The sequence below is a fragment of the Typopeltis vanoorti genome, chromosome 23 (assembly GCF_054136105.1).
Source record: "Typopeltis vanoorti isolate ZY-2024b chromosome 23, IOZ_Tvanoo_1.0, whole genome shotgun sequence".
Lineage (NCBI taxonomy): Eukaryota > Metazoa > Arthropoda > Arachnida > Uropygi > Thelyphonidae > Typopeltis > Typopeltis vanoorti.
In genome coordinates this window covers 11,443,134-11,464,741 of record NC_143571.1, presented here as the reverse complement: position 1 = coordinate 11,464,741, position 21,608 = coordinate 11,443,134, and the positions used below count along the sequence as shown (strand labels likewise).

General features: G+C 36.3%; 1 protein-coding gene across 1 annotated transcript; it reads left to right on the top strand.

Annotated features, from left to right (window-relative positions):
* Window positions 1-14,121: 14,121 nt before the first annotated feature.
* LOC150093621 (uncharacterized) lies at window positions 14,122-18,182 on the top strand. Its single transcript, XM_090412980.1, has 3 exons — window positions 14,122-14,247; window positions 15,559-15,756; window positions 17,422-18,182. The coding sequence occupies exons 2-3, from the start codon at window positions 15,563-15,565 to the stop codon at window positions 18,011-18,013; spliced, it is 786 nt and encodes a 261-aa protein (XP_090269106.1). The 5' UTR covers window positions 14,122-14,247; window positions 15,559-15,562; the 3' UTR covers window positions 18,014-18,182.
* Window positions 18,183-21,608: the final 3,426 nt, after the last annotated feature.

Here is a 21,608-nt window from a genome sequence, read left to right as displayed (position 1 = left end):
CAGCATCTGCCAAAAAAATTGCAATTTGGAATTCCAGTGTCAAATGCTTTTGAAAGAGATCTGCTTCTGAAATACCGCTAGAAATGAGTGGAACCCCTGCAATTTTGTAGAGAGTTAAAGCCATCTTTGTTTGTAACTTTTTACGATCTAACCGCACTTGTCTGTATGTTTAGGCATCATCAATTTGTGCAGAAACACCCAGAACAAGTGCTCGGGCCATGCAAAGATTGTCTTTATTGTTAATTTCCACAACAGCTGTTTTTATTTTCACAAACTCATCCAGGCTAAGCAGCATTCTTCTTTTAACATTGGTTCTGCCACCACCATTGTTACTGATATTGATAAGTACGACGTCGATAATGAGATCATTTGCCAAAAGAAACTCACTTTTCGATTGGGCGACAGCATAAAAAGCATCAACTATCCTTTGGATTGTTAGTTCAGAAAGCAACATGAATGGTAGGTTAATGTTTCTTTCTAAACTGGATGCACTAACGCCCAACCGAACGTGAGAAAAAGTTCCTGAACCCGATAAACACTGAATGATCTCATTAAGCATATCTCGAAATGTTTCAAAAAAACACTGTGGTGAAAAGAGTTCCAGATCACGAAATAGAACTTGATATTCCAATTGTCGAGTTTGATACTTAATAGATTTACGTGATCGGGCCACCGAAACAGTATAAAAGTCCCTGTAGAGTGAGGGTTCGATAGTTGTAGAAGTAGAGAGTTTAGTTTCACATCCAGTAACTGAATGTGAATTATATAACTTTTGGGGAGGGTCGCAACTTCCTCAAGAATTAATACCACATCCTGTGCTTTGTTCATTTTCGCAACCATTTTCTCCTGTAAAATCAACCTCTACAAAAAAAAGGAGTGATCATTGTATATATTCCCATAGCCATCATCCAAACGAATAACGGACGATCGCTATTTAAAAAAAATTACTTTCTAGATTTCAGAAATATCGTTTAGTAATAAAAAACTCAATGTCATCCTAAGATAATTTTTGCAATTTCAACACTACATGAGACTTTCACTAACACATTTTTACTAAATATCTGCCGTCAAAATTTTTTCCCAAAAGTCCTAACAACCAAAAATAAAACTAATGTCACTCATCATAATGTTTTTAGCAAATTTTTAGCAATGACTTATGGGATTTCACTTAACACAAAACAGATTGGATATCATGAACATGATTTTTATTTTTCCATTGCAAAAACCACCTTTTAACTTTATAGACAAAAATCGCTAATGTAGTCACTAAAATTCAAATGACATTGCTATAAAAATGACAAAATTAACTTACCTTTTCTCCAGAAAAAATCATTTTGAAACTACAATCTTCTGATTGCATACAAATATTACCAATACTAGAAACTCAAATGGAACGAGTGAGCCCATTAGTCTATTTATAAAAAAATTAGAACCAATGGAAAACCAACAATGACAACATGTGACAATGAATAACGTAGTTCTCAACGATCACACAAGGACAAATTGCGAACCTTTGCCACCCATCAGTAGTGTAATAATCAATTCCAGCATCACCTCGAAACAATTAGTCACAACAGTAAGCTTGAGTAATACATAATCCTGGGGAAATTTATCTTTGAAGAAAATCCGATACATATAGGAAAGGAAGTGATGCGAACAACTTAGTTCTCAGCATCACATGAGGTCATTGCAAATTTTGCTACCTAACACTAGTGTAAACATTAGTCACATCAGAAAGTTTGACTAATACACTACCTTGAGAAAAATTTTACCTTTTAATAAACCTATATGGCTATGAAAAGAATGATGACCAACCGGAAATGAGTCATTCAGTTATCTACAAACAAAGTTAATGAAAATTAACAGTGTAGGAAAATAATTTACACACAATTTATTTATTTATTTTACACACTTATTCTGGTTTTAATATGTAGTTAACTGAATTTTAAAGTGAAACCTATAATGAAAAAATTCAACTGGATTTTCAGACTTGTGTTTGTGTTCTGTGCTACGAATATATGTTAATAATCAACAATTTGGAATATTCAGAAAACCTAGATAGTACCAAGATGTTCTCATTCTGGAAAGAAATGTAAGTTAATTTTTAACTTAAACATAACAATTTATAATTGTAATTTCAATAATCACTGGTCATTAGTTTTTGGTAAGCGTAATTCTAATACTGAATTTTAAAATTTTTTAAAAAAATTTATTATTATTTTTTCAATAAGAATAATCATAGGGTACATATTAGAATATCAACATGATACATTAGTGATTTGTCATGCCTAATGTGTGTGTGTGTTTAAGGGACACCAGTATAATTAAATTATTCAGAAAAACTCGAAACACGAGCGCCATCACGACTTTCTCTAAGAATTCCCACCCTTTAACAGGAAAGAAATACCCCAAAAATAAATAAAATAAATAAATTTTAGTTACAGAAATAGGTTAAGAGCACAAGGAATCGCAGGTAAAATTAATAGTCAATATTAGTTTTAAAATTAAATGTAAACATTAATTTACTACTATTTATTTATCTCTAAATATCACCAACACACCACTTGATGTCCCTGACAGACAAGGGCCCCAGCGAAATTCCAAACATTCCACACTCTATAACAACAAACATTCACGTCACTATTCCTTATCTTATCTTGATCTGGTCAGAAGTGTCCCACCAATCACGACACGATTCCTTATACACTAATATATCTCCTTTTCCATTCAATACAATAACGTCACTTATTTACAACTAACAAATGACATCAATTATCTACATCTCATAACAATGAACATTCATGTCACGATTCCTTATCTTATCTTGATCTTGATCTGGTCAGAAGTGTCCACCAATCACAACACGAATCCTTATCTCTACCATCATAATTCCATACGTGAACCAAACCCAAAAACTGAAGCCATTGACGCATATGCCTACAGGGAAATTCCTAACATTCCAAACTCATGACGTCATGCTTACAATGACGTCATCATCACACACGTCACGATTCCTTATCTTATCTTGATCTTGATCTGGTTCAAAGTGGCTGGTATACTACTTATCTCGTTCCTCTCCCAAACAAGCAAATGATGCTTTAAAACATTGTACCTCCCACACTCTGTGAAATCTGAAAAAATGATTTATGTGGAAATATTCCACTAAAGCATAATCAGAAGTCATGCCTACGAAGGAAAAAAAACTATAAGAGCACTAAGTAACAAATCGCTTCCTTTCATTACCAGAAGAAAACTGGTTTTACAGCATGCTGGAGTACTGTTCCCATTATTAGGCAGTATCATTGTTTCTTTATTGAGTTCACTTATTAGAAAATGAATATGTTTAAAAAATTTACGCTTCTCTAATCACCAGAGGAGCGTGAAATGTACACACTAGATGATGAGATGAGTGCCATTTTAAAAATGAGAAAAAAACATACAGATGAAAAAATAAAAGCAAAAATATTTAGGGTTGTAAAACCAATTGGCTCACACAGAAGGAGAGCAACAGGAACATAGACTACCACGTCCAGAACCTTTACTGAACAAACCAAATACCCAGAACCATTCCCATCAACCATCAACGTCAGCCAGTCCCAGTGAAGAAAATGCTTCCACTCCAATCGCTCCCCACAAGAGAGCTCGAAGAAGGAGTACCAAATTCATCTCTCTGTCTCCCCGAAAGTGCGTGGAAATAAGAAACTGGTGTGTAAAATGGTAAGTGAAAAAAACAAATTTTTTTATTATTATTTTTTATTTTCAGTAAATGATCTGTAACAGCATAAGATACTACGATATCATTTAACCACAAATCCTTAGAATAACATTTTCTAATAATATTTTGCATAGAAAGACCACGACATCTGAATATTAAAAAATATACACAATGCAAACCACACGTGAGAGATTCCTTAGCTTGTACTGCTACAGAATAATAATGCCATTTATTAGTGTTGATATTCAGAAAGTTAAAAATATCGTTTTCGGGTGGACGACCAAAGCTATCGAAAAAATCACCCTCTTTGTCTTTAATATAGATAGCTTTCCAATGTTGTCCTGGCAACCAGGTCGGATCTGTGTTCACGACGAATATCGACTGTTGTTTTCTGATCGGATGTTGTAGCAATTCATCACGAGCACAAACTCCTAAACCCACTTTTCTCGTGGTGGGCTCTAACTCTAGTATGTTTACTAATTGTTCAGTCTTCATAGTCCAGTAACACAGAACGATCCTTTGTTATGGATAACGTACACTCAAATTCTGCATAAAGAACCATTGTGATGTTTTCAGGAAGAGATTGAGTAAATTTAACTTCTAGTCGCACACTTCCTCTTCTTAACAGGCTGATATGGGGGGGGGGGGGCAACGGCATTTTGATCTGGCGATAAGTCAAATCCATAGAGAACGTTTCCCTTTACGTATTCTTCATAAGAAATGTCATTACCACAGTCTCTGTTCCGTTTGCCTAGTGATGTGAACAGTGACATATAACATCTGCTGTAATGTCTTTCTTTGAAGTTCGGAGTCAAAGGTTGTGAGGGATACTGAATACCGTCAGCTGTCACTACAAGAAAATTCATATTGAAATGATGAAAATTAAATGGATTTCTGTTGAAAGTGCCATTAAATCCATCACTAGCGAACAGTCCAATAATTAATATAGATGGTATTTCACTTTGATGCATGATGTCAGCGTGTATTCGCCCAAGCATCTCGACACTTTTCGATTGGTTAATTCGAGCTTGTCGTCTACATCTGACATTCACTTTTGGTAAACATATCACTAACATTAGCCACATCATCTTTAACAAATAGTTCATTTGTCAGCTGACTGTTTTTAGCATCTCTGTCATAATTTGGTAGGTTTTCAATATAAGCCCTATAAGGATACGTGTCTGATGCCACATTCACTAGTTTATCTTGGAGAAAAGAGTCAATTTGGCTGAACAGGGAATGGAAAAAATTATTCACAATACCAACAGAAGAATCTTCGATAGGTTTATTATCATTGTAAGTGATGCGTACACGAATGCGTAGGTATGATTTTCCCAAATTCAAGTATTCTTCAGATGTACATGGTATGCAAAATTCCACAGGACCTCCACTGTCAGTACTGGGTATTGGTTGGTAGGTGACATAAGAACTTCTTTCCACACACATGTTGACACGAGGGTGGGAAAAAAGATCTAACTCTGACATCATATCCTCAGCAAAAGATGTCATCTCGCTTGCGCTTTTTCGTATTCGTTTTTTTCATCTTGCTTCCTTCACCTCTCTGAAGTAATCGACTCTGAGCCTTTTGAGCAATGGTTTTCCCAGCTTCTGATGCTCTGTTTATAAAGGCTCGACGTACAGGTACCCCTTCCAATATATCTCCTATCATATGCTGACCGACTTTTAAGGCTTGACGACCGACAAATTGAGCTGCTGATTTTAAAAATGGACTTAGAAAGGAGAATGCACTTCTGAAATGCTACCTAATCCGTACCTACGCTGTATTGGGGCGCCGTAAACATTTGAGTCCCACCTGCCTGCAATGTGTAATATCTGAGATAATCAGTCACGCTTCACTTGTCGGAACTGTAATTTAACTATTGTCTTGCCGCCACGAAAGTGGAACAACACGCCGCTGTCAGAACTATTTGCAATGCTAATTGACTAAAATGTTTTTTCGTAACGGATAATAATCAGGTTGAGCAAAAACCAAGGAACACTTGGTGCTGCACTGAACAACTCGTAACAATGGTGCACATGTATCACCAACTATCTCTTCTTGGATTAAATCTGAATTAACAAAATATGCGGCTACACCCCTCTTTATATCAATTGGATATTTCCCTGTGATTGTCCCTTTCATTTTAACACCAATCTGACAGTAGAAGCCCCAAACCCGAGGCCTCCTTGGGAAACAACAGGTTGTAATCTTTTGGGACTGTCAAATTAATGGTGTTGTTTGAGTTCTTTTTTTCCAGTAATCACAGAACTCACATCAAACACTGCTTGAAGAAGTTCAGAGGGTGAATTGTAACTGCCATGGGGAATCTTGTACACTTTGTAAAATCCTTCTTTAGACTTTTAAAACTTTATTTGCTGTGATGTTGTTGTTGTAGATATTGTTGACTCCTCCTCCAATTGTACGCATCATACCAAACTCACCGTAACCGGAATCGATGTTATTAAATTCTCCTGGAAGATGAATTTCGGTAAGAGCAACTTCTCATTTAACTTTAAGTCTGATCACGTGTGGTAATTCCACTTGAAATTTCGTTTGCGTGTTTGTAGGAAACATTTTCATACTGGCATTACTGGGAAGGGTTAAGTAAAACGCTACGAACCCAAGAATTATACGTTGAGGAATAACCGAGCCACTTAACAAAATACTGAAGCTTTCCTTTCTGTTTGCGGTGCTTAAGTACTTGTTCGATTAGATACACGTCTTCTGGAAGTTCATTGGGTATATTAGCCTTTTGCAGCTGAGATTCATAGAAAATTCCCTCCACTACCTCTCCGTCCCGACTGCAAACTCTATATACTACAGGGTTTCTATTAATAATCTGAGCAATAGTGAACAATTCTCGTGTCCAGTTACCCCAATACCCTTTTCTAAATTTGTGGGTATCATCACTTAAAACCACACTATCACCTACTTGAAATTTTGGTTTGGTAGTCTCCTCTTGGGCTCCGTACAAATATTTCCAAACACGATCCCCGTTGTGAAGGTTAACTTGCGAATGAGCCATACCAATAGTGCGGTGTGGTGTGAGGTTATAAGTATGTACAAGGGTCGGCAACACATTCGTATAACTTTTACTTTTAGTATACATCATCCACTTGTAGATCTTTGTTTTCAATATTCTGATAAATCTTTCTGCAATGGGTGCTTTCATTTCGCTCCTGATCGTATAGAAATGAATATTAGGGTTCTTGAACAATGCACGAACTTTCTTGTTGAAAAACTCTTTTCCTTGATCAGTGTTTATGTAACATGGCACTTCCTCTTTAAAAATAGACTCGAAAGCATTAACAACAGCGTCTGCTGATTTCTTCTTCAGTGTTCGAACCCACGCAAATCGGGAAAAACAATCAATGCATACAAGAAGGAAACACATCCCCATCCTCTTTTGCATGGGATGACATATCTGTCAAATCACATTGAAAAGTGTGTACAAATGTCGGGACTTTGATTTGATTGCGTTTAAACTTTCTTGTAATGGGTTTATGTCTCACATAAGTAGGTTGTGTTGCTAACCAACTTTTCACGGTTTCATGTGACAAATTTGTATGTTTCTGTAAAGCTTTGATACTTCCAAAATTAACTACTGTATTAGGATTATAGTAATCTGCTAACTTTTCCATGACTATCAATTATGTACCGGGAGAAATTAGAAGCAGTCCTGTAACGATTCCTCTGATCACCAAGGAAATCTGTCCAAGAAGCTTCTTAGGAAACAGGAATCGCTGGTATAGTTTTTTTTTTCATTTTAAAGCATTCAAACGATACATTCCCAGATCAGTGTATGCCCTGAACAAAGATGATCTTGATCGCAGGGTTGAATTCTGGGAATGGGTTTGTCAAAATTAACAGACAACCCACTATTTGTCAATAAAATAGTTGGAGTGAAGAAGCAAAATTCCATTTGAATGATACAGTCAGCAGTCACAATTGTGATTGGTGATCAGCAGATTTGTTTGTTTCAGTTCCTCACTTTTTCAGCAACTAGTATTAAAATTCAAATTCATTTCAAAAGCTTTCAAGGATAAAAAAATAATGTTCATGAAATCAGAAAAGGTTACTATCGTTTTTTGAGTAAAAATGAAGAGTGAAATAGTATCCAACTAGTATAGTACTTAGACTCGACTAACGCGTTAATTCGCGATTTAATATAAAATAAACGAGGAAACTAATTTAACAAGAGACGAAATCATAACAAGTCAAAATACACTGACAGTATAATCCTACATCAGGGAATACAGGTAGAAATTATTATTGCCTTGTAAATACGGAAGCATGTCCAAAATGTCGTATTATACGTGGTTTTAAAACTAATTTATTATACGTAATAACAAGACAGAATATGATTACTCTACCCTACATTTCCTACATTTCGTTGAACGAACATGACCTAAGCATTTCAGATGAAATCTACAGGATTGATTGGATGCGGAAGAGAACACATCCATGGTCGAACTTAATGAAAATCAAGATGGAAGTTTTGGTAATAGATATAATAATGCATTACTATTTATGAGCTGGTCATCACACAAAAGATATAAAATATTACGGCAAGATATTAAGCTGCACGCACTTATAAACGAACATTAAAAATTGAGAATAAAAGCTCAAGATGGGAATAAGAAATTTCAAATAGATATGCATCAAATTGGAAAAATTATTGGAAACCGGAACAGAAAGAGAAACTGTCTGCTCCACCTTCTAGTTTCTTTTTAATTTCATTGTTGTATAGGGTAAGTGTTTCTTCAGATCTATCCACGGATATGCTGGTGTTCGGCGGCTATTGGACAACAAAATCACACAAGAATTGGAACTGATGAATTTTCCCCAAAGCAAATGATCTTGGTTTTGTTTGTACGCGGTTGCCTTTTTATATGAAGAGACTCAAATGTATGCATGCCATTAGGATTGGCATTTTTATAGAGAGTGAGAAATGATATCGTTTCCTCTGTGGGGCCGTTTGTAAGTTGAAAGGAAGCTTGCCCTGGTCTTACCTTTTCAAAGACTAGAATCCCTTATCATGGATAAAAAATATCTCGCTTTCTTAATCTATGAAGAGGTTGTGCCTGTCGAGGTGTGTTAATACTTAATTTATTTATTTCATTTATTTTTAAGATTCTTTGAAGTTAAGCCAAGAAAACTGAAGTGTAGAACCCACACTTTTTCAGACAATCATGTATTCTGATAGGGTTGGGGTCCAGAAGATGGCAACAGGTGTCTGCCGTACTTGCTTCACCAGATTCCGCTTAATATCGCTTATAGGTTTGGAAAACTACCTTGCTATGGGTACACATTGATTGCTCCTCAGTGCCTAAAATTAGATAGGACTAAAACGGCCTTGCCAAATACTTTTCGGAAATAAAAGGCGTTAGTATATTGTTATTATTATTATATACGCATACCTGCTACTGAATTAGAGGCCTTCATGCAGATGTAGGTAAACGTCACTTACGATAACGTGTATGTGAAACACTGGTCACGTGCATGTTCTAGACAACTATTTCAGAACGTTGCCTTTCTAGTAATTGTCAGTACGGTTCATCACAATAGGAAAAACAAAATATCTTTCGGAGTTCGATGAAGAGCTTATTTGTGGTAACCGTCTCGCTCTTGCCCTGAGCTCTGGCTCTGAGACCACTTGCAAGGACAAACATTGCTGTCTGTTTGCAGCAATTGACCAAAACGTTTAATGGAGGTTGTTCCCAACCCACATCTCACCAAACTATGTTCAGCGGGATTCAAGAGCATTGGGAGTCGCATGCCTATACGGAAACCACTGATTTCTGCAAAGAACTGGAAATGTCGTCAACACTTGCATCAGGAACTCCGTGACTGGACAGTGGATGACTGAAAAAAAATCACATGGTCCGACGATTCACGTTACACCTTGTTCTCTATGGACGGTGGGCAGCGAGTTTGGTGAGAGTACCATACAGCAATGAATGCACCTCGCCCTGTAAAGACAACTTAACGTTCTGCATGTGGTATCATAGTGTGGAATGTTCTGTTGGTGTCAGTGGCGGCCGGTGAAAACTTTAAGTAGGGGTGCTGCATATACAAAATAAGAAGAAAAAATACATTTTGTCCTAATCAGTAACGAATTTATTAAAAAATTGCTTTATTTAAAATATTTCACCCTCACCACGTACACACACCAATAATAAGAGTTTCGTATCTCACAGAAATAACGCGGGCAAGCATTCAATTTATCCAAAGCGACATTGCCCAACGAGCAGTGTCTGTTTCGACATTCCGACACTGCGTTAGATCGCAATGCATTTGTTTCGTATAACGATAATTGAGAAAATATAATTCTTTTCGTATTTTGAACAGTGACACTCGTCATAAATCAACCTTGTGTCTATAATAAATAAATAATTACATGTTATTTTCACAGAATAAAATAAGATTTATCAAAAATAGTTCACCTTCACCACGCACCAATAATAAGTTTCGTATCTCACAGCATACAATTTATCTGTAGCGACATTTCTCAACGAGCAGTATCGGATTCCTTGTTTCGTGAAGTGACAAGCGCAAACGAGTATCGGCGAATCTAGCTACATTTGACCAAACGTGATAATTCCGACACTGCGTTAATTGTCAGTGCATTTGTTTCGTAATCTAAAGCGTTAATCGAACCATTTCAATTATTAACTATTCAATCAATGTCAAAACATAAGCTGTAACCTTTAACATATTGTACTGCATTGTTATAATGTTTTAAGTATTGTTATTATTTATAAACACAAATGAAATTTAATTTTTTCGTTTTTTCTTTGGGGTACTGCAGTGTCGCAGTGCTTATGTACAAGCCGCCACTGGTTGGTACAGAACTGGTCGTCCCCTGATATTGCTGGAAGATCGAGGGTTCTTCAAGGAATATCTGAACATTGTTGCCAATGAAATCCATCCTGCAAATGTTGATTTTTTTATTCAGCAGGTGATAGTTGTTTTATCGACGACAATTCTACTGTTCATCAAGCAAGAATTGCTCACCAGTGGTTCAACGTGCACTGTAGAGACTTTCACCATATTCCCTGGCCACTACAAAGTCCAGATCTGAAATACATTGAGAATGTATGACTTTGTGAACATGTATGAATGCGGAATGTATGACATTGAGAACACGTTAAAAAACAGATCTCAAAGCAAGGTTCTCTTCAGTTAAATCTAGTTAAAGGACGCTCTGATGTGCGGTAGACGTAAATGCAGTCCATCACCTTGTAGAAACTATGTTAAAACTCATATAGGCTGTAACTCTGGCTAAAGGAGGTCCAACAAGGTGTTAAATAAAAGTTTTATAATTCAGTCGCCGGTATGTGTTTTGCGAAATTCATGAAGTTCATGAAGTTCTCTAACTATAAAAAAATGGAAGAACAAAATTGGTGGATTATTTTGAGATGCATAACTTATGAATCAGCGTGTATATTGCTTAGAGTACAGTACGAAATATTCAAGAATCAACTCATGCTGGAACTCACATACGTAGATGCTCCAAGTCACTTTGCGCCTGGTCGATGGGCTGTGGATGACACTCCATTGGATTGCTTGATGGTTCCAGCCTTCGTAGTGGATATCTCAGACAAGCGGTTATGAAATATAGTGACTGCTCTGTTGAAGTGGAAGATCTTAAAAAGTGGGAAAAGAAAATGGCCGAATTTCTGATGGTTCGGTTTTAATGCTTCATACAGGATAAGAAAAGAAATGGTCAGAGAGAGAGATGGTTATTCTGGAGTTGAAAATGGCGATGTCTTTCGATCTCCCTTTTTGTAGTGCATCGGCTGCCTTGTCGAAATCAGAATTATATACGGAACTGGAACTGACTAAAGATCTATTGACCGAGGTCAAGCGAAAACTTTCCGAATGAACGACATAGTGCATGATAAAAACGTATAGTGTCTTGAATTCGTTGCTAAAATGAATCGACTTTCAGTAACTGGAGCAACTTTTTACAATAGTCCGATGAAAATAGAAAAGGCTAGCCGACAGCCATGTCTTTTTATCTCCAGTTGCAAGAATAAGCAGTTTGCGTATGGCCTTACAAGTGCTTTTAAGAATTTTAGTTTTGAGGAATGTATATGATTGGATTTGTTTGTAGTATAAAGAAATTTCTACATCAGACACATTGGAAGAAAACGATCAGAAATATGTTAATACGAGAAAAACGAAATCCCTATGCGATTGAAAATCTGAATGGAGAATAAAGATTTTTTTAATAAAGTGATATTTTAAATTAAATAACTCTGCACATGTAGTAATTTTTAGTTGTGTGTGTCTGTGAGGAGAAAAGAGACCAAAGCCTAAATAACACATTTTTATTCACTTCTATTATGCATTTACGGACATTATTTCCGTGAATGCATACTTGACCACACTGTGCATCCTTTGCTCAGTGTATGCAACTGAAGCCAGAGTAATCAGCTTCTCGGGACTGATGATGTGCATATTCTGCGTTATGCTGTCTTTCAGCGCTGGCAAGTTACTAAGATGCTGCCAATAAACCATGTCTTTGAGAAATTCCCAGAACCAGAAGACCCAGGGGATCAGATCAAGTGAACAAGGCAGTCATGGAGTGGGAAACGTACTGCTGCTGCTCACTCTTGCTTCCGTAAACTGTTCTCGAAAATCCTCATGTACGGATCGGCCAACGCATGGATGGGCACCATCCTGTATGACAATAACTGATCCAAACACAGGCGCAGCTGTATCTGTGTCACAAGAAAATTGTTTATCATATCGCTACACCTGTCGACAGTAACTGAGCAAGTCACAGAACACAACTGGCAAATGGTGTGAAAGAAGAATGGTCCAATGATAAACGAAGCTGTAAACCCGCACTAGAGAGTAACTTGGGGTGAATGCATTGGAATTTCTTGGATTGTGTGCCGATTTTGGAAAGCTCATGTGCAGCAATTTTGGCTAGTGACAGCATCGTTCAGGTAAAGGAAGTTGAGTAAAGTTAATTCAACAAAGATTTAAAAAGGTCTAGTTGGCCGAATGGTCATCGTATTCGATCTCCAGCCAAAAGGCTGCGGGTTCGAATCCCGCCGTGGGCATTGATGCTTGTGATTATATGTGGAAATACTAGTGGTGGTGGTGGTGGTGGTGGGCGGTAGATGGCGTTGGTATATTTGATGAATTGAGTGGTGGAGACAGACAGTTGTAGAGTAGGTCCCTTCCCTCGATGAATCTTTGGACTTTTTCCAGGTGTCACGTAATAATAATAATAATAATAATAAAAATATGCTTTATTAGGTTTAGTATATCTTCATATAAGAGTAATCATCATGGAAGAAGCAAAGGCTTGTTTGGAAGTAAATATCATGTTGTCCTGGTTCATGTTTTTCAGACTCTTCTCAGCAAACATTCTCGAAGCTTCTGTCAAGATGTTTGCAAACACTGACAAAAGGTCAACTAATGCCCTGATTAAAGTGTCTAATACTGATATGAAGAGGTTAATCCTCTCTACCATTTTTAGGTATTCAAGCCTAGTCAGCTCTTCCTTTCACTTTTTTTGTTCAAGTATTTTCCCTAGCGCTACCTATAATGTCTCCTATAGAGAACTCTTTCTACAGATCCGATGTTTTTACGTTTGAATTCAGGTCAATATCCAATTTAACTCAATTATAAACAAATTTGGTGGAATTATTTTTAGGTAAAAAATAAGAAGAACTAATATGAAAGAAGCTAGCAAAGGATCTCTTTTAATGACATTCTGTTTAATAAACAATCATATTTGGATTTTTGCCAAGGGCGTTGTTGTCAAAAGGGCGCCAATGGTAAAATATTTTATGGATTATGAAAATTGCCACATTTAAACCGCTTAGCTACGAATTTGCCACTGCTACACTACTCCGATGCTAATGATGATTCAACTTTTTTGCGGGCGGACCCACACCCACACACACACACACACACACACACACGGGAAGTGGATTATTAGTGATAGGTTTTATCTCAGGAAAGTCGTACAACGATTTAAACAAGTAAAGTCCAAAGAAGTAACTGAAGTAGACGACGAAAGACAAGGAAAATACTATGATCTCTTAAGAAGATAAGAGAGAGAGAGAGGGGGAGAGAGAGAGAGGGAGGGAGGGAGAGAGAGATGAATGCAAATTAACGAAAGAGCGTAAAACTAAAAGGAAAGGTGGAGTCAGAAATTCAAAATCATAATATTGATACATAATAATAATATGAAAGATGCTAACGAAGATTTATCAATTTCGTTCTCTATTTGAAGATGTAAGTGTAACATTCAGTATAATAAAGATTACGTAACATATACACACGCACACAGCACGCTTTTTATAAACAGCCCTTTCAGTCGAACGTAATTCACAATGTGTCAAGGTTAACTGCAATCTCTTCTCGCGATTTGTTTGAAAATTAGTTGACCAAGAAATCGCTTTTAAAAACTAGTCTGGATAGTTCATCACCGTTTAAAAGAAAACATCGAAGAGGGTACACTTGGTTGAAGATTATCTCTTCAGAAAGCGAAGAACAATTTATTGTAAGTACTTCGTTTAATTATGTTTAAGTTGTTAAAGTTCTAGTAAATTTGCGAATCTGAACTTTAATAGTTCAGCTCAGGAAGTGTTTAAAGAAAAAAGTAATCGTGATGAAGTTTCCAAGATTAACAAAAGCAGAAAACTAATCAAATATACTTCGAAACAGTTATTGTGATTACGGGTGAGTGTGTTTTGCAATTTCTACAATAAATAGTTTGCAAAGCAAGTCGGTAACTACACGGAATATAAAAATGTTCTACCATATTTTCCTATTTTCGTTTCATTCTAAAAACACATTAAAACCGTGGATGAATATCAGGATAAATAATCCAAAAAAGACGCCTCAAACAAGATTTGGCATTTCTAGAAAAAAATAACAAAGCTTCATGACTTTGTGCTTAGTAAACGTTTAAGTCACTAGACATCAGTGGCAGCTCGTACATAAGCATCGCGACACTGGAGCGCCCACAAGAAAAAATTAAAAAATTAAACTTTGTTTGTGTTTACAAATAGTAACAATGCTTACAACATTATATAAATGCGCTGTTAAAGATTAAAGCTTATGTTTCGACAGTGATTGAATAGTTAATAATTGGAATTGTTCGATTATCGCTTTAGATCACGAAACAAATACACTGCGATCTAACGCAGTGTATTTATCGCGTTCAGCCAATTGCAGCTAGACTCGCCGATATTCGTTTTGCGCTTGTCGCTGCACGTAACAAGTGAATCCGACACTGCTCGTTTGAGCAGTGTCGCTTACAGATAAATAGTACGCATGCGCGCGTTATTTCTGTGAGATACTAAACTTTTATTATTGGTGTTTGTTCGTGGTAAGGGTGAAATATTTTTAATGAAGCAATTTTTTAATATGTAAATTTATTTATTAATAAATTGGTTACTGATTGGGAAAAAAAGAATTTTTTTTTAAATTTTGTATGTGCAATTCCCCACTTAAAATTTTCATCGGCCGCCACTGGTAGACATGCATATTTATTTTTGGCGTTTCGGACAAAAAATTATGCGATATTGACGAGAGGATGTTAGAGAATATTAAAACACACGTTATACGGTAAGATTAATTTTCAATATTTCAGAATTTTCTTTCAAATATTAATTATTCAGTCCAGGTTAGATTAGGTAGGCTGATTCGCAGAGTTAATTCAAAACACTAGGATAAAAAAGATAAAAGAAACTCTCTGATTCCGATCTTTGACTTTCTTATTCGGTTTTAAAACTATGCGGGATTTAATATCCCCTTAATTTAAGTAATGATAAAAGAAGATTAAAAATCACTCTTTTTATCCTTCCAGAAAAATGATTTTCTGCTTGTTGTTCTCGTCTTTCATCTTCAGTTGGATGGAAGCTTCAAATATAGACAATCCTCTGAATAGGGAAGTACTCGACATGACCCACACCTTCGATCAAAACATTCAAACTTGGCCATCACCAGGCGTAATGCCATTTAGTATGACTCTGGTTACAAATGGAACCCAGGAGGGTGGATTTTGGTAAGTATCTCACTTTCTTTAAAAAAATAGCCATATTATGCGATTTAGAGCAGGAATCTCTCATAGAAGACTAAAGTTTTTATCTGATCATCTACTTTCTTAGAACTAGTACAACGGCGGGATAGTAGGTGATAGCCTCCATTTCCAATCATCCTCAATCTGTTAATTTCAAATTAACGCGTTTGCAGACATTAGAAAACACGAAAAAGAGAGCTAATATGATAAAGATCTACAGACTAAAAGGATCACACAGGGTAATGATGATCATATGAGACACTAGTAATGGTTTGGATGTTAAAACACACACACACACACACACACACAAGCAAAACCATGTATAGGTCTCTGAAGGAAACAAAATGTGGAGGTCTCTATCATAATTAATGCACAATCTGCTCCAAGTATAAGTAAGAGGAAAGAAATTTGTTGAAGTTATTGTTGAAATTTGTTGAAAAAAAAAGGCTCTAGTCTCTTATGTCTTATGTACAGGTAAAAGTAAAAATCTGTGAATACTCTTTCATTAGTGAGAAATCTGAGGAGAGGAACCCATCTGCCATAACACGTAATGACCACAGAGGAAATTGCCGACTAGTTGAAAAAAAGTTGAAGGTGGGTCTCGGGATAATGTGCCAAGTTTGGTGCACCAAAGATTGTGAGAAGACCTTTGTTCCATACTAGATCAAATAACAGAATGATTACTATTAATTTAATGAGATTGCTAGTCATCGGGCGCATGCTGGTGCAGGAGAACACACACAAACATTAGAAATACATTTGATTGCCTGTCTTATGCGTTAGCTGCATATTTGAGTAACAAACACTTTGGGGATTGTAGAGTAGTCTGTCAATATTTTTGACGTCATCTTCTTCGCATACGTCGTTCTACGGATTTCTCTTATTTGTAGGTGATGTGGAACACTGAAATCACACCCAGGTTGTTGTGTTTCAGTTTCACTGTATGTTTGTGGACGTAAAATATCGATACGGATTTGAATTTATTGTGTAGGATTTTTTTGAGTCTGATATGAAGTAATTACATAAATAATAATATTCAATACTTACAGACCCACCACCTGCCAAACATCCTTGGTTTATGGAGCTGTAATTCGTATGAAGGTCTTATGCGTAAATTGCAGGTATTCTTCTGGATGATTTACCTGGTTTGGGACATACGAAAATCTGAATTTCCACTATAAAAATGCCTTTAACCTCAATATGAGATCGGCTAAATCATCTTCCATTGAAACGCTCTGATAGAAAGGTTATTCCCATTCTACATGGGATTTAAACCCAGGTATTTCCATCCGAAGATATCATTGAAACTATCTGAGCTCCAGAGGCTCTGACTTAAATAAGCCAAGAAAATAATCTTCGGTATGTAAATGTTTCTATTACATTCTTCGTGATGTGAAACCGTTATCAAGAAAAATTTAGGAAACCCAAGTATCCAGTTTTTTACCTTAAATACTTTCAAAATCTGTAAATCTTCGCTACCTGATTTATGTGATAATCCAAGGGTGTGATTTAAAGGTCTGCTATATGTTCAGTATCAATCCAAACGAAGTTTGTGGGATTAGTCTTTATACTACAAGGTTGAGTTTTGTGTATTATTTAAAAGCATTATTTTGATCGCACAATTTACCAGTCAGTATTTCTATTGTTTAGGATGCAGCTCGAGAATATTCAGGAATCTACTCATGCTGGAACTCACTTAGATGCTCCGTGTCACTTCGCGCCAGGTCGATGGGCTGTGGCTGACATTCCATTGGATCGCTTGATAGTTCCAGCCTTCGTAGTGGATATTTCAGAAAAGGCCAGCAAAAACAGTGACTCTGCTCTCGAAGTGGAAGATCTTCAAATGTGGGAAGCAAAATATGGCCGAATTCCTTACGGTTCGGTTTTGATGCTTCGCACAGGATGGGGAAAGATATGGTTTGATAGAGATGCTTACTTTGGAATCAGAAATGGCGATGTCTTCGACCTTCATTTTCCTGGTGTATCTGCAGAGGCTGCTCAGTGGCTTGTAGACAACAGAGTCATATATGGGATTGGAACTGACGCACGATCAATAGAACGAGGTCAATCGAAGAATTTCCCAGCTCACCGCATAGTGGAGGATAAAAACATATACAGTCTTGAATGCGTTGCTAACATGGATCGACTTCCAGTAACCGGAGCAACTCTCTACATCAGTCCAATGAAAATAGCAAAGGCTAGCGCGGCTCCTTGTCGTATTATCGCCATTTGGAATAGGTAGTTTGTGTATGGGTTTCCCATGCTATTTAAGCATTTGATGTTTTGATAAACACATGTAATTTGCTGTTGAAATTTAAATCAACTTCTACATCAGAAAGATTATTAGAAAATAATCAGAAATATGGTAGTATTAGAAAAAAAAAATCCATATCTGATTTAAACGCTGAATCAAAACTTTTAACAAAGCGTTATTCTTTATTCCTAACTGTGCACCTCTTAAGGGACCAAATGTGTTATGTGTTTATTATATATATTATATAAATATATATATATATATATATATATATATATATAGAGAGAGAGAGAGAGAGAGAGAGAGAGAGAGAGAGAGAGAGAAGAAAGTAAAGTTTTTGAGAAGTTTGATTCTGTAATTTCAAGCCTTTTTTGACATATGGTTGTCGTTACAAATACTGCGATTCCTTGTTTTGAGCTAATTTATTCTACACCAAAAAATGTCTGAAGTAAAGCAAGAATTTAAGTCTCACATTAGGTCCAAACCTATGAGATAACTATAGATAATTTAGGTGAGGGATAAGAAAAATTTCGAGTTGTAAATGTACGAACAAACAGCAGCAGTGTGAAAGAACAAGCGGAAACAGAAAAGAAAAAGAAACACACTGGTGGAATGAGAGAGTTAAAGAAGCAGTCAAATTAAAAAATAATCCTTCTAGGTGGTTTATGAAGACTAAATCGAATGATGATTTATAACCATAGAAAGAGCAATGGAAAAAAATAACATTTATATAGGAAAAGATAAAAAGGTGAACTGAATTTACACATAATTGGGAAGAGGATGTTAATGTGAACACAAAAAATGTTATATGGATTAATGAAGAAGAATAGAAGAAGAGGAAATTTGGAGCTAGATTTTTTTTTTTGTTATATATAAATTGGGATGAAAATCTTGTGAATTACGTGAAGAGAGACCAGAACGATATGGTAACATTATTTTAGAGATTTGTTAAATAAAGATGAAAGCGATAGTCAAAGAATTTGGAATGAAGATAGTGATAAGACAGATAATGAGGAAATAAGTTTGGCAGAGGTTGAAAATCATTAAGGAAGATAAAGAATGGAAAATTCGCTACGACAGATGGTGTGCCTGTTGGACTCTTCACAGCTTCTAGTATTACAGGGACGAAATGGTTATATGACATCTTTAGATTGATCTAGAGAAAGAGGTTGATACCTGATAATTAAGCCAAGGAGACAATCGTTCCAATATACGAGAGAGGTCAGAAAACCTCTCGGCTTCGACCACAGATGGCAACACTATCGGCAAGATTTTCTTTTCTAAGTTAGTACGTCTGGCATAAGCATCCATGTGAAATTGCAATTCATTCTATCAAGTAGTTTGCTGTATATAGATATCTGAAACAAAAGTGTTGTCTGCGCTTGAAATCGATAAAATTCTATGTAAAAGAAACTTTAACGCCAAAAGAAATTCATTCGAAGTTCATAAAAGTTTATGGCCACTCTTCTCCTTACTTTACGACAATTAAGAAATGGGCTGCCGAGTTTAATCGTGGCCGTACCAGCCTCGAAGATGATCCACGTGAAGGACGTCCAAAAAGTGTAACAACACCAGAAATCATTGATCAAGTGCACGATATGGTATTGGATGACCCGCGAGTCGAAGTGCGTGAAATTGCTGAGACTATAGGCATTTCACAATAACGTGTAGGATATATTTTGCATGAAGAATTGCAAATGAAAAAGCTTTGCGCAAGATGGGTGCCGCGCTTGTTCACAGCAGATCAAAAACGCACTCGTATGAAAATCTCTGAACAGGTGCTTGCAACGGTTTAATAAGAATAAAACTGATTTTGTGCGTTGATTTATTACTATGGATGAGACTCGAAAACCCAAACAGTAGTCAAATCAATGTACAAAAGCCGGTTGTTCGCGCGCGAAAGAAAACAAAGTTGGTTCCATAAGCAGGAAAGTTCAATGTATCAGCGTTTTGGGATGCTAAAGGCATTTTGTTTATTAATTATCTTGAAAAGGGTAAAACACTAACCGAGGAATATTATTCCCATCTTTAACCAGACTAGTCGAAACAATTCATGAGAAAAGACCCGTTTGCAGAAGTTAAAATCATCTTTCATTAAAAATTATCTCAGTAAGATCTGCAAAATACCCCTCTACACCTTCCCACAAACGGGAAATTAAGGGATCTGCACTGTGAATTGTTAGAACATCCACCCTATTTCTCACATTTGGCTCCCTCTGACTCCCATCTCTTCCCAAAACTAAAATTCTTCCTCGCTGGTCAGCGTTTTTCTTCGAATCAAGAGGCGATTGCAGCTGTAGAGGGGTATTTTGCAGATCTTACTGAGAACCACTGCAGGGACGGGACAATGGCGTTGGAGAATGGCTGGAAAAAATGTATTAGTCTTAAGGGAGATTACGTGGAAAAATAAAAATAATTTTGAAATAGTACATTAATTTTTTCATTGTTAGGCTGAGAACTTTTCAGACCACCCTCGTATAAAGGAGGCTCAAGAACGGAGTGCAATAATTATAGAGGAATAAGATTATTGTTTCACTGTGAAGACATTTATGAAAGGATAGCAGCAGCAAGAATAAGAGATGAAAGAAAGGAAGGTCTAAGAAGAGGAGTGTCAAGAAGAACGTGATATGGAACGATATATATATATATATATATATATAGAGAGAGAGAGAGAGAGAGAGAGATGCATGTAATAGTAATATATTTTTAAATTTACAATTTGAAAATTTCAGAAATTTCTCAAAATATTAGTTATTCAATCCGGATTAGATAGCATGTTTACATAATGAAAATAATAAATATCTTTTTAAAGGAAGACTCAAGAAATGTCTTAATCATCACATATACGCTAACCATTTCTTTGTAAATATCCTACAGACGAAATAACCAATTCACAGATATAGCATGCTTGTCGTGAATATTTTCACAGGATTGTTACGTTCGTCACATTTTGAGCTAACTTCTAATATTTTAAAATAATAGAGAGAAATTGACCATTTCTACACGCAATAAAACGATGGCCCCTCTTTCGCATTCAAAAAAATATCTTTCTACTCGTTGCTCCTGCCCTTGAGTGTCGGGTGGATGGAAACTTTGGTGGTAATTAATATAAGGACTTCGCTACATCTTTGATGAATTTTGTCATGGGCAAACATATTCAGTGGTGTAGCTAGAGCTTTTGTCGCCCGGGGCGGACCCTGAGTTTGCCGCCTCTCTCAATACACGAAAAAATACTACAAAAAGTCAAATCCACGTATAGGGAAATAAATAGTAATATAGGTAATTCTTAATCAATTTTATTTAGAAAAACTCCTCTCACAACTAGCAACACTTACAGCAACTGTGAGAAAAATTCCCTGTAGTATTGTAATATTTGGATCGGAGTTCTCGAGACTGTATTTTAGAATAAACTGCCAAAGTTCAAAAAGGTTCAAAGTGCCGCCTGGGGAGGACCCCCCCCCCTTGCTAAGCCTCTGAACATATGGACATTCAATATCATTCTGATGTTAAATGGAACCCGTAAGAGTGACTTTTGGAAAGTATTTCACGGCTTTTATATTAGCCTTGACACAACAGCGATATT

Coding starts and splice junctions, on each gene's coding strand:
- LOC150093621 (XM_090412980.1), top strand. CDS start 15,563: ATGATTTTCTGCTTGTTGTTCTCGTCTTTCATCTTCAGTTGGATGGAA. Junction 15,757..17,421: donor ACCCAGGAGGGTGGATTTTG/GTAAGTATCTCA, acceptor TCTATTGTTTAG/GATGCAGCTCGAGAATATTC.